Source organism: Dryobates pubescens, chromosome 13, assembly GCF_014839835.1.
Source record: "Dryobates pubescens isolate bDryPub1 chromosome 13, bDryPub1.pri, whole genome shotgun sequence".
Lineage (NCBI taxonomy): Eukaryota > Metazoa > Chordata > Aves > Piciformes > Picidae > Dryobates > Dryobates pubescens.
The window spans coordinates 27731103-27747396 of NC_071624.1; the positions used below are offsets into that span (position 1 = coordinate 27731103).

The 16294-nt window shown below is 43.1% G+C and overlaps 1 protein-coding gene across 2 annotated transcripts; it reads right to left on the reverse strand.

The window, feature by feature from the left end:
• Positions 1 to 802: 802 nt before the first annotated feature.
• Positions 803 to 13552, reverse strand: SLC13A2 (solute carrier family 13 member 2). Of its 2 annotated transcripts, none has more exons than XM_054166458.1 (12): positions 13356 to 13552; positions 10153 to 10281; positions 9197 to 9333; positions 7858 to 8084; positions 6794 to 6917; positions 6447 to 6569; positions 5347 to 5565; positions 5157 to 5248; positions 3842 to 3963; positions 3011 to 3172; positions 1897 to 2034; positions 803 to 1158 (listed from the first exon to the last, which is right to left on the reverse strand). In XM_054166458.1, exons 1-12 carry the CDS (start codon positions 13455 to 13457, stop codon positions 1027 to 1029), a joined length of 1707 nt encoding a protein of 568 aa, XP_054022433.1. In that variant the 5' UTR covers positions 13458 to 13552; the 3' UTR covers positions 803 to 1026. The 2 variants fall into 2 exon arrangements, with proteins under 2 accessions (XP_054022433.1, XP_054022432.1); XM_054166457.1 differs by having other exon boundaries at positions 3842 to 3949; positions 5152 to 5248; positions 6794 to 6967; positions 7854 to 8084.
• Between the last annotated feature and the right edge of the window lie 2742 nt (positions 13553 to 16294).

Sequence of the window (16294 nt, forward strand, 5' to 3'; positions counted from 1 at the left end):
ACCCAACCTCAAAGTGCTTGATTTGGCAAAGTGTCTTTGGATATTCCAGTGCCTTTGTCAGTTTGGTCATTAGGAGTCTATGTGCTACAGAAAGTCAGTTCCAGCAGAAAAGGGATGAAATATTTAACGATATGTAAACAAATAAAGTCATTTCAGGGGGCCTTTGAAAAAAAGCAGATCTTGGCTTTGAGAGTCCAAGAAAAGTGGACTCTTAATAATAAAGTAATTATTACTTCAATGATAAGAGAAAATCAATTGTGCTAACTTCTCTGATTATTTCAAGGTTATCATCAGTGAGCACGCAGACAAGCGGTGGACACATGGAAGACAGAAGTAGAAGCAGTGATATATAATAGGGAAAAACCTCCATAACATGAGGGTACATTAAAAAAAGAAATCTTTAATTCTGTCATACATATTTTAGGATACAAGGATTCTCCCCTTCTCAGAAGAATACTGCAACTCTTATCGTGCTGTAATCTCACATAAATAATGGTCTTTGACATTCATATTAGGGGGGACTGCAAATAAATAGGTTTCGAAGTAATAGAACAGGCTGACAGTAGGTGATCTCTCTGTGCTCACACAGCATGTGCCCACAGAGGATCCAACACTCATATACATTTGCACATAAACACAGAGGCCTGTACGACTCACAGGTGAACAGGCATCTCAGTTGTGATAAGATGCAGACATATGCATGAAATCAGGAATGTAAAGTCTCTCTTCTTCCTTTTAGGTGTGTATTTCTGCAGAGGCAGAAAATCTATAGACATCTGGAACAGCTGGAAAGCCAAAGGTTATCTCTTCATACTGCTGGGGTAACAGAATTGCCTGCTGAGCAGCACTGTTAGGCAATTTGATTACTGTCACCAACTGAATGATTTTGCTTGTAGGTGGCTTGTCCTTTTCCACAGAGCTGGCCTGTCTCTTAACCCCCCACCTCAGCAAACCTCCTGCAGATTACAGTCTTGCTCTCATTTCAGTTCTAACAAAAACAATCGTTGGTTCCTTTGCCTCTGCTGATTATAGGCACGTTCCTGTCCTATTTGCCCAAGATGGGAAAGTTTGCAGGTCAAACAAAGATGAACCCCAGGTGTTGATGGCTAGAGTTATGGTCAGAACTCCTAGGATGTTGAGCATAAACCCAGCTTTGGCCTGCAATTATGAAAGAGAAGGGTTATTAGGTGAACTCAGTACTTCCTTCCTGATTAGGATTGATTGTATCATTAGATTTTTCTCTTTGGCCTTCTTTCACAACTCCCTCAAATCACATTTAAGCAATTTGTATTAGGGGGAAATGATTTTCCACTGGATAAAACTCTTAAACTAGAAGTCCTGAAATCTTTTCAGTCCACTTACGTAGGATTTTCTCTGTTGACCTGTCTCTCTAACATTACTTTGGATTTCTTCTTGGTTATAAAAGTTATCAATAAAAAAAGTTATAAAAGTTACCAATAGACATGACATCCTTATCCATCTTTCTTTAACATAGTGAGAAAGGGCATCAGGGACAGCCTACTGAGATGTGCTGGGTTTTTCCCTAATCCCTGCAGAAAAACTGTCCAGATAATCAGGCTCTTTGATATCCTTGAGATCTACATTTGAGCTTTTTAAAAGTTAGACATTGCTATCTCCCATTGACAGTAAGCTCTTGCTGGAACATCTTCAAGAGGCCTTGGCTACTCTCTGAAAGCTCAATAGCAGCTCTGTAAGGCTCTGAGTCTAAATTAGAGTCAGTGTGACCCTTTATTCACACACATTCGTTCTTCTCTCCATTTGTCATAGGCTGAGTAAAGTGAGTTGTCTAAAGCACTTCCAAGGGGAACCAATATTAGAAAAAGGAAAACTCAAAACTAGTGATGAAAGTTCTGAAAAGAATATGCTTTGGCTCACCATATCTACAACCCTGAGTTGTCCATATGAGAAGACAATGGCATTAGGAGGAGTGGCCACCGGGAGCATGAATGCCAACGATGCAGCAAGTGTGCAGGGCAGCATGACGTAGAGTGGGTGGAGGCAGATTGCTTCAGCCTGAGGGAGAGCAGAGCTTATGGGTTTGATACACAAAAACGCACCGAAGTCTTTGGGCTGAAGACTGATTGCACTTCTCCACGTCAGAAACCTCCCTCTTTCCCTAACACTGCAGCCATTCAGATTTGGGTTCTGCTTTAGAAACTTGCCGCTGATGTCTTTATGCAGCTGGGACCCAGGACAGCAGCAACTGCAAAAACTGATTTAGTGGTCAGTGCTTTGTGTTCCTTGATTGTGGAATCTGGTCACTGCTGCAGTATGCATTGATAATAATGGTTGCAGCCAACTCTGAAGCCAGGCTTCAAACTGGTTAAGAACTATATTAAATTATCAGGAGCAACAGGGTAGCCCAAGCTCTGAAGGGATCTGCTTAGGGGTTAACTGGAGTCTGTGGCCTATGCAAAAAGATTTTGGTGGAGCTCATTCCAGTTTCTCCCTGGAACCAGCTTTTCACACTGCAGAACTAAGTCTACCCCAGCAACAGGAATCTCATGCGGAAACACAAAAGTCTGAATTAGGTCAGGGAGCTTGACTAATGCTATCACCTTCAGAGCATTCTGGAAGGCCAGTGGTCAGGGTGAAATATAGTACTGGAATGTTGCAGGGAAGCAAATGCTGCTGCTGTCTTTATGCAGAACAAATAGGAAAAAACAAGTACAGCTGGCAGTGACCTCATGAGGTTGTTTAGGCCAGAAGGCAAAGTCTAATATGGCAATGAATTTAATCCCTCTACTTTTAACCAGCAATGGTTTTAGGAAGGTTAAACCAAACAGGGGGGTGGAGGGGTGTGAACACTTCTGTGTTCACATAGAGATATGTGTCATTTAAATCTTGTATTCCTCATCAGATACACAAACCAGTGCTTGGTTAAGTCAGACAGTCAGGTTGTAGAACAGAGCAGATGTATGCTTGGAGAGGAATTGAAAGCAGTTGAAAGGAGTTTCTTGTAAGAGTGTTTTGAAATGCTGGAACTTACCATTGAAGCCAGAATAGGGAGAAAGAGGGTGGTGGTGGCCACATTGCTGGTGCACTCAGTGAAAGTGGCAACGAGAAGGCACAACAGGAGAGCAATAGCTGGGGCAGGGATTTGCTCCAGAGGAGTCAGTTGGGTGCCTAACCACGCAGACAGACCAGACTCCTGCAACAGAGAAAAGAGGTCTGTCAGGACAGCAGGCTGGAGAAGAAACAGCCATATCACAGTCCAGCAACATTCCTCATACTTATTCTACCTTGCCTTAAGATAAATATGTGAGAGGCAATGCTCATAGACATGATAATTTGGTAGGGTAAATGGCAAGAGCTGTGCTTTCCTTTCCAAAGAATTTGAAAGAAGCAGATTATTACATTTACAGTATGTAACTGATAGCAAATAATTCTTTTTCTGCTCAGGCTATCAGTTGCACATGATCAATATTCAGGGCTTTAAAAAAAAAAAATCTAGTTTGTCTGAAATAGTTTGGAGACCCAAGCTAGGCACTCTATCTCCTCATGCTTGCCACTTCATTTAAATTTTATTCAATAGAACCTTTAATGCGTTTGGGGCCGTTTCTTAATCATTCACTTTTCCAGAAATAGTTAATTGTGCTGCCTTGACTGGTGGTGCCATCCCAGCTGCACAGGCAGAGAGAGATCTTTGTTCTAACCGCAGGTCTCCGAAGGGTGGTGCAGTCTGACCTGCTGCCACTGGCTGAGGGAAGGCAGCTTTGGTGCTGCCAGCCTGCCCTCTTGTGTTCTGGGAGAGCACGTCTGAAAAGCCAGAGGGAGAACACCCAGGAAGACAAATTCCAGGTAAGCAGAGGAATGTTACCTCGCTGCCTTTGGCCAAGGCAAAGCCTCCTCCCAGCAGAAACACAATGTTCCACGGCATTTTCTCGTGGACGGTTTTCCAGTCCAACAGAGCTGGAGGTGCTCGGATCTTTGGCTTGCCACCTAAAAGCCAAACACATTTTGTAAGCCATATCATGCTCTCCAAAGAAGAGAGAGGTGAGCCTAGTCTGAAACACTTCAGTCAGCAAGAGCCAGTAGACTGTGGCATTATGTCCTAAAGCACGTGATGGGAGCCTTACCAACACAGATTTTAAAACCTGACTTGCAGAAATAGTAGCAAATGCTCTGCAGATGCTCCGAGAGGCACAGGAGAACACAGGTGAGTTGAAAGTATGGCCACAGATGTGCAGAGCTGTTTCAGTCAAGTCACATATTCCTTCCTGAAGACTCCAGCTGCAGAAAAGCTTTTACATAGGTGTACACTACTGTCTGCAGCACTGCTGGGGGTAGGAGTTTCCTACTTGCTTAACTGACAAGATGCAAGAGACCTTTCACTGGATATATGCCTTGCCCACCCTAAAGCACACAGCTGTAGCAGTGCAGGAAGCACAGCCTGAAATCTTGTTTAATGGTTGGAATTTCCTTTGTGGATCTAAACCAGGTTCTGTCCTGAAAAGGACCTGGAGGTACTGGTTGACAGTTGGCTAAACATGAGCCAGCAGTGTGCCCAGGTGGCCAAGAAGGTCAATGGCATCCTGGCTTGGATCAGGAACAGTGTGGCCAGCAGGAGCAGGGAAGTCATTCTGCCCTGTACTCAGCACCGGTTAGGCCACACCTTGGGTCCTGTGTCCAGTTCTGGGCTCCTCAGTTTAGGAAAGATGCTGAGTTGCTGGAATGTGTCCAGAGAAGGGCAACAAAGCTGGGGAGGGGTTTGGAGCACAGCCCTGTGAGGAGAGGCTGAGGGAGCTGGGGTTGCTTAGCCTGGAGAAGACCTTATTGCTGTCTACAACTCCCTGAAGGGAGGTTGTAGCCAGGTGGGGGTTGGTCTCTTCTCCCAGGCAAGCAGCACCAGAACAAGAAGACACAGTCTCAAGCTGTGCAGGGGAGGTTTAGGTTCAAGGTGAGGAGAAAGATCTCCAGCAAGAGTGATTTACCATTGGAATGGGCTGTCCAGGGAGATGGTGGAGTCACCATCACTAGAAGTGTTTAAAAAGAGACTGGATGGGGCACTTGGTGCTATGGTTTAGTTGATTAGATGGTGTTGGGTGATTGGTTGGACTTGATGATCTTGGGGGTCTTTTCCAACCTGGTTAATTCTGTATTCTGTTGATTTCTGATGCCTTCAGTGACCATACCTGTTTGTTCTCTGTCAGTGTAATCCATGTTGGCAGGGATCATGAACAGCAGAATTGAAATGAAGATGGCAGCTGTAGCATCAGTGACATAGCTGCAATAGATCAGTCAGATGTTTAGCCCAGTCATGTTTTCACGTGTATGCAACCCAGACTACTTCATTTTTATTCTGAGAAGGAGAAGTGCAATTACCTATGCTCACTGTTGAATAAAATGGTTGCCCAGCCTGGTATGAAACCAGGCTCTCTTGTGAACCAGAGCAGTACCAGCAGTATGAAGACAGCCAAAACTGCTATTTCTGGAAATTTCATTGGGCCCAATTTCTTGCTCTCTTCCTTGATAGTCTTATAGGCCTGTTTCTCCTTAGCCTTTGTGGTGGCATCTGCAGCACAACCAAAAGTCTTCCGAAAACTGGAAGAAAATGGACAGCAACAACAACAAAAGTCAGAGAAATTTGCCAGATAGCCTCAGCGTTAAGAATGCAAATTTTATGCTCAGTCATATTTTCTTTTAGATATATGCACTTACATGTGCATATGGAAATGATGTGTATACAGCAGCAGCAGCAGGGGGAGTGACTGCTTTCTACTGTGTATTGCCAGAACGATCAGAGTGAAGTTTCCTACCCCTAAAAGCTCATGACCCACAGATAAACAGGGCACAGGGAGGGACATAATGGCAGTGGCAGTGTCACTGCCAAGATCACCAGAAGTAAAGAGTTGCCAAGCTTACAGAAAGAGAGAATTTTGGTAGAAGAATTTGAGGAGGAAAATACCTTTTCAGGTATTACAGTGTTCTTTTCATATGAGAGAAAGGAGGTTGGGGATAAATACAAAAGTGACAGGTTAAGTATTAACCAGGTGGGTATTGCAAGCCAGTGGTACAGGGTTATTAGCATTGGAAACTGGCACAACACTAATCCTTTAGGTCTGTAGCAATTCTCATCACAAAGATATTTACCAGCTCTATGGAGAAATCAATTTCCTGCTTTGAAGCACAACAGTCTCCCAGGACATGAAAGCAATGCTTCAGAACAGACTATGTGCAGCTCTATCTTTCAGTTTTCATCTACAGAGTATCTCTAGCTGGGATTTGATCAGATTCCTCAGAGAAAATGTGGCAGTAAATACTTTCTGTTCTGCTAATCTCTGTTGTATGGGAGGACTTCATCACTTGCAAGTCTGACATACAAGGATAGGATCCTCAACAAAAGTACCACTTGTGTTACAACATGCAGTAAGTACTTGCTAACATGCCTGTCAGCTGTACTACAGTGAGTAAAGGGTACTTACTTAAAGCCCAGGTACATTATCAGGAGCCAAAGCCATGTCAAAATCAGCAACACAACCATGGTGGGGAAGGCAAAGGAGAACCAAGAGGCAAAGTTGATGACATTGCCATTCAAAGGAAAGAGCCTGTAAAATGCAGATGGCTGTTAGCACCCAAAATTCTGCACTCTCTCCTGCATTTAATTGATGACCCAGACAAGTGGGTACCATGAGGCCCATTATGGAAGAGAAGCTAACTTCCCAGCAAAGATATCAAATTGATGTTTTCCTTCTCTGTGCTGGCTAGAAGCCAGCTGTAGCAGACTGATGCAGTTTGGGGGGTATGCAATCCCAAATTCAACCAGACTTACTGATTAATTTGTCCCTGCAGTACCAGATTCGGTGTTGTCCCAGTCAGAGTTGCAATCCCTCCAATACTGGCTGAGTAACAAATACAGAGAGACATTCCCTTGGAGAATTTCTTGTGTTCCTTCTCTATCAGGTTTTCATTTATCTTTCTATCTTCTTCAAGTGTCAGTACATGACTACTACCTAGGTCCCAAGACAGGAACAAAAGAGTTAGAGAAGGCAGATTAGATAGGAACATATCTGGTGCCTGTGTAATGCAGTCCTCCAAGGCTAAGACTCAAAGCTGAAGGAGCCTAATTCCCTTATTTTAAGTCTGGCATTGTTAAATCTTTGATTTTCTTTCCATTTTCACTGGTACAGAGCACTCTTTCAGATGAGGCAAAGTTGAAATGTGTGATAAAAATCTAAACATACTGCTGACACTTTTTGGTGAACTAGGGCAATGTCTGCACATGGAGGGAGAGAGGCAAGAATTCAGGAAGGTGCAAGAGAGTCAGAAGAGATGGAGTGAAGGCAACTCCTTCTGTAGCAGCAGCTGACTGATGGCACTGAGGTTTAGAAACACTGGAGTCCTCTCAAAGGTGGGAAGAGGGCAAGACAGCTGGTAAAGAGATATTGCTGCATGATTGTGTATCTTTGGATTAGAAAGATCATGTTAATCCCTAACCTTCTGGCATGAAATAGGCCAGAAATTTTCCTTCAGAAATTCCATTTTATCTGATATGTTGCACAGTAGATAATAATTGACCCAAAATAAATAAATAAGGAAAAATCAAACCTAATCTAAAGGCTGCAGCTAATGGAGAACTGATACATTTTGTTGTTTTGTTGATTTGTTATCATTGCTTTATATTTCCAGTCCATTTCTAACTTCAGCCAAGTCAGTAAATCTTATTGTGCTTTGGTCTGGTTCATGGAAGGGGCTCATAAATGCTGCCTAATACAGGCAGGGTGCTTTAGGTACCTTCTTCTTTTAGAATTTGCCAGCAACTATAAGGACAGTGAAGAAGGCATCAGGCCATTGCCCATTACCCTAAAAAAGGAAGCCCACCCATAACCCACTCACCTTTTTCATTCTCTTCTTTGACACCATCTGGTTTAGATGGTGTTTCCTGCAGTTCAAAGGCTTTATTGACATTTTCATGCCCTTGGCCAGTCACAACACACTCCATTTCTGACTTGTGCATCTGGTCCAATACCGCTTGTGCTATTGGGACCATCATGGCAGTGGTGGCAGTATTGCTGATCCACATTGACAGGAAGGCAGTCACAACCATGAAACCCAGGAGAAGCCTGGAAGGAAAAGGGTTGGAAAGATCTGTTCAGGACTCAGCACTGCAACGCCCCTTTTGTTGTTGTTGTTACAAAGCTTTGGTTGCAAGTGCTGGGTTTGGAAACCGTTCAGCAGTTCCAACCTAGCATTTCCTTACCCTTGTCTGCTCTGTGACTGACACACACTGAACAGAAATATTTGCAGTTTCAGCCAGCTGGGCTTTTACATTCCTAATGACTAGGAAAGTGAGAGCTGGGATCTTGGAGCAAACAGTTCCTTGATCCTGTTATTCTGCATGCTTTTGAAGAAGACACACCATCTCAATAACACACATTAATATATAATAATATATTCTTGAAGATTAATTGCAAGCTGTAGTTGATCCCAAGTGGCAATCAGTTTAAGCCATAAGGAAGATGATCTCTATTTTACTTTGGTTTATTTTATTTTTTTGGTAATTTTAGCCCATCTCTGTTATTTAAGATTCTCCTCCTGCTCATATAAAATTCTAATCCTCGTTTCAGTATTACTCTGTTATTTGTCTCAGAATTATTCTTCAGATGAGATGTAGATTATACATTAGATGAAAAGGGCTTTATCTTGTATGCATTTTTATTCTATTGCTTTGTAATTTCCTCCAGTATTCTCTCTTCTTATGATCAGAGACAAATTAAATAGGACCATGTAGCCTCTGCATAGCTTAAAGTTCTAGTCTGGTAAACATTCATTGTTTTCAGAACAAGCATCCCCATATTTTCCCTTCTCTTTGCAATCAGCATAACAGTCAGGAGTATGTATTTTCTGTGTTTCAGCTGTAGTCTTTTCTGACTGCCTAAAGCAATGCTTCTGGCCAAGCCTAGCAGCACCCTTGCCTTTCCAGTGTTGACTCTCTGGTTGCTATGTCTCCACCTCAAGCCATTTGGAATGCAAAAAAAAAGAGGCACCAGGTCTGTAACACATCAGAGGATCCCCATTTGCAAGGTTTGCTCAGGCACTAACTCACTTGGAGTGTAGAAAAGCATTTGTAGGATATGATTTGCAGATTCACACAGGAGAATACAGGCAGCTCTGAGATGGGAACTAATACCATAAAGTCCTTTTAATCCACAGCATTTTCATGTCTCTTACTTACAGGGCTGGTCTGACACCAGTGATAAGCAAGACCCGCAGAGCAACACGCTTGTGAAGGTCCCAAGTCTCAATAGCAATGGCCATCAGCAGACCTCCAATGAAAAGCATATTGCTGTCCTTCAAGTACTCCTGGCAGACCTGTAAGATGGACCAAAATAGTGACAAGAAGCCAAGAGAGAAGGTATTTTGTGAGGGAGGATCTTTTTCCAAAGACATTAGCATGTTCCTGGGAGACCTAATAGCAACCTTCCAGTACCTGAAGGGGGCTTGTTTGCAAAGGCCTGCAGTGATAGAAGGAGGGGCAATGGTTTGAAATCAGACAAGAGTTGATTTAGACTGGACATTAGAAGTTCTTTACCATGAGGGTAGTGGAACACTGGAACAGATTGTCCAGGGAGGTAGTTGAGGCCTCATCCTTAGCGTTACTCAAGGTCAGGCTTGATGGGGCTCCTGGCAACCCAATTTAATGGAGGATGACCTTGCTCACTGCATGGACTAGATGGCCTTTGCTTGCAACCCAAACCATTTTATGGTTCTATGATTCCACAGTTTCAGATTAGCAGCTCCACCCAGAGTTCACTCTGGGCTCATGCAAGTCCTGTTCCATGGACAGCAGATTGCCAGTGCAAGAATAGAGGAGGGCAGATTTAGCCCGGATATTAGAAAGAAATTCTTTCCAGTGAGGGTGGTGAGACACCAGAACAGGTTGTTCAGTAAGGTCATGGTTGCTCCCTCACTGGAGGTGTCAAGGCCTTGAGCAATCTGGTGTAGTAGAAGGTGGGAGGGTTGGAACTAGACAATCTTTAAGGTCCCTTCCAAGCCAATCCACTCTATGAACCTATGAAAGCACTTTTCTCTTTGCACCATACTCTGGAAATCACCCTGGAAAGAATCCCTGAAAGAGGGAAGCTGACCAAGAAATATGTAGGCATATGTGTATAGAGCAAGGTCTCTTACTGTTGTCGAATCCATGATGTTCATCATTGGGAACAGCAGGACAGGCAAGAGAGCTGTGACCGCCAATGGCAAAGCTTCCGTGCACCAAAACAGTGCCATGACTATGATAACATAACCACATTCGGCCTCCTGGGAGAAGAAGGGTACATGCAATCAGAACAGACTGTATGTCTCACTTAGGCTTTGAGCAGGCAACAGCCCATAATTAAATTTATTGCCTGATAAAGGGATTAGAGAAAAAGTTCTTTTCCATTTATCTCTCCTGCCTATCCTCCCTGCCTATGCAGATCCTAATCAAACAACAAACTGTTCAACAACCTTGACAGAAATGCTGGGAACATCCAATAGGTAAAACTAAGAAACATAGAAGATGACTTTGAACCCTTAATGATAAGGGATTGGCAGTCCCTGCACAGACTTCTTGATTTTGCTGATGGTGTTGCTTTCTTTTCTTCCCCTATCTTGGGGTTGCATAGTTACTGATCCAGTCAGAGTTTCTCCACTTCTTTCTCCACGTGGTTCAGAACATGGCCCAGATGGACCCCAAGTAATTTCAACAGCCTGGATTCCTTGAACTTTAAATGCTTTTGTCTGGTTTTCACTGAATTTTTAGCCTAGTACAGACAAACTGGTCACAGATCAATTTCAGTTTCCACTGATTTTAGTTTGATTCTTGAAGAAAGTATGATCCCCTCTTGCATGTTACTCTTTTTTTTTTTTCTTCTGAGAAAAGCACTGATTTAGTTCTGCTTTGGACAACTATTTCAAGTTTTACATAAAAATATTTATCTCAGCTCCTGTACACTAAGAAGATTCAAAATAACATCACAACAGAGTTTCATATGGCTGGGCTGGTGAAGGAAGCAGGTTAGAGTACTCCTCATTTCTGAACTATCACAATCACAGGCACCAGCAAATCCAAAGGCATAAAAAAGTGGTTTTGTGGTCTTGGATCAAGGATGCCCTCTAAAATATTCTGGACAGTATGAATGAAAATGTAGTGATGCTTACTGAGGAAACAGTGAAGAGATGGAAATTGTGATGGCTACATTACAGAGGGTTAAACCAAGGAGCTGGAATAACAGTGGCCAGGATCAAACTTGTGATGCTTCAGAACATGCTCAGGGTATCTGAACACGGCATGGAAGTTACAGAGCTGATGAAGGAAAAGGAAGAACAAGGGAGCTGAGTAGGCTGGAGCAAAGAAGACAACAGCAGTTTAAGTAAATGACCAGAGCAGCAGAGTTGGAGAAGTAAAGCTGAGAGAGATCCATCAAGTGATAAAAAGATGCTTTTTTGAGCCTTATTTGGAATGAAAGCAGTAAGAACCTTAATTATGCATCTCATCAAGCACTGACAGCAACTTTCCTTCATTTTCCTTCCATTTTTCTTATTAAAAAATGCCAGTGGGTACCTTTGAGAGACCTTAGCAGGGCTTGGGACCATGTATCACAACCCTATTCCAGCCTACTATGAACAGGCTCTCAGTAAAAGCCGGAATATGGCTTTTCACAAAGCCACTTGTGAATGTCTATGGGCATTCCTCTGTGTTTAGACAGAATCTTTAGCATTGTTTGCTCTAATTTGTAATGGTTTAGTTTCCACTGCTCTGTCATTACAGGGAAGGTTAAAACAGTTCAACAGAGCAGAAAAATGTGAAATTCCATCCTGTAAATTGTCTGCTTACAGCACCGCATGCCGAAGTACCAGCTCTTCCTGCTTAGCAATACCACAGTGCACAATTCTAGCACAAGAAATATTGCTACAGATTGCAAGGGGAAAAGTCCAGGACATTTTAAATTATTGTGTTGGAGCTGATTGCTTAGAAACCAGAGAGAGTAATTTTTCAAGAAGGAACTGAACCAAGACTGCTAGATCATTCCACAGACAACACCAAGGACTTTTCTGATAACAATGACTCCAGCAAGTGTGAACTCATGGCCTCAGAACACAAATCCACCATAAATCTCTCTCTATGGCTACTTAGAACTTTCCTGATCCAGATCTCTCTTAACTTTAGCAACTCTCTTGCCTATGGAAAGTTAATTAGCAAAAAAAGGGTTCTTTATTTTCCTCTGATATTCTTCATAGAAAGCTTTGCAGTGGTGTTTTAGCGATTTGATTTGCCTAGCAAGGGAGTAAGAGGACACGCCTGATCAGTTGCCACACTTCATCTTGAGCCAGTGTCACTCTATCCCTCTTACTTACAGTCCTCTGGTGATAGCTCCAAAGTCTCTGATAATGCTCAGAGCTGTGAGGAGGAATGAGCTTTGGTACAGGCTGCAGAAGAAGAGAGAGAGGACTGAGTAATGAAGGCTGCTGAGGGAGCCATGACACTGGGAATCAGCAGGGAGCACGACACAAACAAGCAAAGGCCAGAGGAAAAAGCAAGGACTTGATGTCCAGTGACAGGTAGATTTGAACTAGGTATTGAATGATGCTAGAACTGTAATAAGAGACCTGAAGAGCTGAGATTAGATCTGTTTGCATGAAGAGATTGGGAGTGTGAGAAATAAAGCAGCGTGAAGAAGCAGCAGGAAGCTGGCAGGCAGCCTGCTCACAGTGCTGCATTTCAGTGCTCGACGTCTCCACCAGCACAGGGTTTTGTAGTTAACTATTACAGAAGGAACCCTAAACAAAGTGGCTTTCAGACCTTGGCATTTTAAATTGTATATCATTGTTTAGAAAGGTATGTAAAAAAAAGAGGATTAAATACCCATTTTTATTTATTTTTTAAATCCTTCTGTATCAGAGTGCCTCGTCCATCTGAGCAAGAGAAATACCTCCTCTGTCTGGCAACAACAGCAAGGAAAATATTAACAGAAGATGTGGACTGGATACTGTCAGAAAGTCAGAAGGGAGATTCAAACTGAGCCTTAGATTGTAACTTAGGTTCCCATGAATGAGCTTCAGCACAGGAAGTCCTCTGCTGAATTGGTTAGATGCAAAGCAAAAGTGACCAAATCTCATCACGGAGCATTCTTCTGGGATCCACAATCCCAGATGTCCATCCACCTATGTCCTGCTGCTTTTATAGTTCCCCACTATTGGTAAGCAAAGGGCTCTGCTTAGAAAAAAAAGAGATCTTCAAGTAAGAGATGAAGAAATAGTCCCTGAAAAAGAATCTGAATGTCCTCTGTCACTTGAAAGGAACAATTCTAGGGAGAGATTTGGCTCCCAAATTCAATTTTAAAAGTTCTTACCTTGGTAGGAATGGCCAAGGGCAGAGGAAGAAACACAAGGGGTACAAACACTAGGATCAGGTATTTCCTAAAGGCCACGATCATCTGCCAGAAGCCAGCCATGGTGCTGGAGCTAGCCCAGTGCTGAAAGGCCTGAGCTCTGCTGCTGGAGACTATATAAACAGTCAGGAGTATTAACCATTGACCTCAGGAGGTTGGGTGTTGTTTTTGGAACTGTAATCGGAGAAAGAAGGAAGAGAACAAAGAAGGGAGGGGACAGCAAAAGAGTGTCAGACTAGGAGCTTTCTTGAGACAATCTTCTTGATAACTGATAAATCCAGGAGAGAATTAACTCCTTGTGGGCCAGGTGGGTTTATTGAAAGTATTCTGAAATTATCTACATTTTTGTTAATGTTTTGGGTGGGTTTTTTACATTTAATAATGCCTTCTTTGAACAGGTAGCACTCTTCCTCCTGTAAAAAAGAAAACCTGCTCCCTCCATAACAGGTTGAAAATTGTTCTAAAAATATGTAGAGTACTGAAAACCACATCTGCACCTCTAATGCTCAGAGAGATTAGAAAGATCTACACAAAACATTATATAAACATCATTGGGCTCGCTGGGAAATTCTTTGGGTAAGCAAAATCCACCAGAGCAGAGCTACTGTCCCCAGATGCCACACCAAGTCCTCATGCAGAAAGGGACTTACAGTCCTTACCACATGAGAGCAGGGATGACCCTCACGACAATTCCATTTTCCTCTACTCAAAGAGCAACAGGGGAAATGGAAAGATCTGGTCAGATCTGGTCAGATCTGGTCAGAACTCAGTTTCTCCCCACACAGCAGCCTGGTATAAGAAAGGCTTGGGGTCAAAGAGGGAACCTGGTAACTCATTCTGGTATAGCTTGTTACAGCTCAGTGGATGGGGAAACACTTGGCTACAGGACATCACTTTGCAGATATTGGGATGGGTTGTGGTTGTTTATTTTTATGGGGCACCTTTCTGATGTGGCAGGTTTATGGGCAGAGTTTTGGTAGCTCACAGGGTGAATTGGTGGGGGGGAAAGGAAGAAGAGAAGATAAAAAGGGTGGGGAGGAACAGTGCTCCTGGGAAATTGCCAAGATGCCAGCAATTCTTGTCCCAGTTCAAGAAACTTCCAAAATACAAGCAGTGACTGACTTGTTTCTGTGGATATGCAGGAATGGAACTAAACATTTTAATTCCAAAAGGGGTGTCTTGTTAATGCCACTTTGATGTCTTTGGTGGAATGTGCCAGTGCATGGTTCAGATAATGATGACATTTCCCTTTTATTGCTATAAATTGTCTCAGCTCTGTTTATCACTTATTGAAGCAGAGAAAGAGAGGCACAGACTTTAGGTCATCTGATATAGGCTCCACAAAGAGCTTCTGCTGTTTTTCTCTCATCCTTTTTCTGCTGGGGCTTGTTTTCTTTCAGTAATATGCTCATGACTGAAAGCAGCTGGGGTTTCAGCTGCCAGAGCTGCTAACTCAGCTCTCCCACAAGCTTGACTTGGGCATACTGCTCAGGAGAAATAGCAGTGTTCCGTAACTGTCAATCCTCAGCTCCAGCATTTCACCCTTGGTACAAAAAGAATGAGAAAGAGCTTTCAAGTTAAGGTTCCTCCCCCCCCCCCCGTTTTTGCATCCACTTAATGTTGAATTAATGTCTGAAAAGGTGCAGTGAAAAAGCCAGCCAGTGGCAAAGACACTTTTCTACTCGTGCCCTGAGGCTGCAATGAAATTCTGAAAGGATCCTTTGTTGTCACATCTCTGTAACAGGAAGGTTGGCCTCCAGTTGTACATAACCATGCAGAAGGAGCTCAGCCAATGAATCCTGTCTCTTCTGTAGGAGCAGCACATCCACGATGGTTCTTTCCACTGCTAGGTGAGTCCTGTTACTTTCAGACATGCTGTGAGAGCTCTCTATGGGCGTGACTGCAAAACAAGTGCTTTATGTCTTCTCTTTGGTAGAGCTTTGCCTATAGCTCATTAACACTCCCGCAGCAGTGACAAAGGAGCGATGCCAATTGACATTGCTCTGGAGCTACCCCAATTTATACAAACAGGTTAATCTAATGCTCTGAATTGTGTGCTTTGAATTTAAAGAACAGCTTGGTCTTTGCTTACTGATCTGCTCTTAGAGGCAGACCAAACCTAACAGGACATCTAATAGCACAGCCAAACCCTCTGCTGGGTTACAGTTTATTTTGTCCTTCAGAAAAGTGTTTTCTACTGTGCTGTGAAGTAGCATTGCTAACTGCAACATTTCTCAAATCCTTGTGCACTTAAACTGGTTTTCATTTTTCCTTTGTTTGGAGATAAGGAAAAAAAAACCAACCACACAACAAATAGATTTTTAAATGTAAATGTCCTTAACCATCAACAAATGGCTGTGCCAGGACAGGGGGTGATGGTTTTAAACTAAAAGATTCAGGCTGGATATAGGGAAGAAATTTTTTACACTGAGGGTGTTTGGGGTTATTAATTTTTGGAGAAAAGGAGGCTGAGGGGAGACCTTCTTGCTCGCTACATCTGCCTGGAAGGAGGTTGGAGGAAGGTGGGGGTTGGTTTCTTCTCTCTAGAAACAAGTGACAGGACAAGAGGAAATAACCTCAGGTTGCACCAGGGAGGTTTAGGTTGCATATTAGAAGAACCTATGTCCCTGAAAGTGTTCTCAAAGACTGCAGCAAGCTCTCCAGGGAGGTGGTTGAATACCCATCCATGCAGGTGTTTAAAAGAGGCAAAGACATGATGCTGAGGGGGCATGGTCCAGCACCACCCTTGGTAATGTTATATAATGGTTGGATTCGATGATCTGAAAGGTCTTTTCTAACCGAAACAATTCTGTGATTCTATGCTGGTGAGACACTGGCCTAGGCTTGTCCAGAGAGATGACAGATGCCTCATCCCTGTAACCATTCCACGACAGGTTGGA

Coding starts and splice junctions, on each gene's coding strand:
- SLC13A2 (XM_054166457.1), bottom strand. CDS start 13,457: ATGGCTGGCTTCTGGCAGATGATCGTGGCCTTTAGGAAATACCTGATC. Junction 5,249..5,346: donor TTATTCAACAGTGAGCATAG/GTAATTGCACTT, acceptor GATCTATTGCAG/CTATGTCACTGATGCTACAG. Junction 3,950..5,151: donor ACAGAGAACAAACAGGTATG/GTCACTGAAGGC, acceptor GGCAAGCCAAAG/ATCCGAGCACCTCCAGCTCT.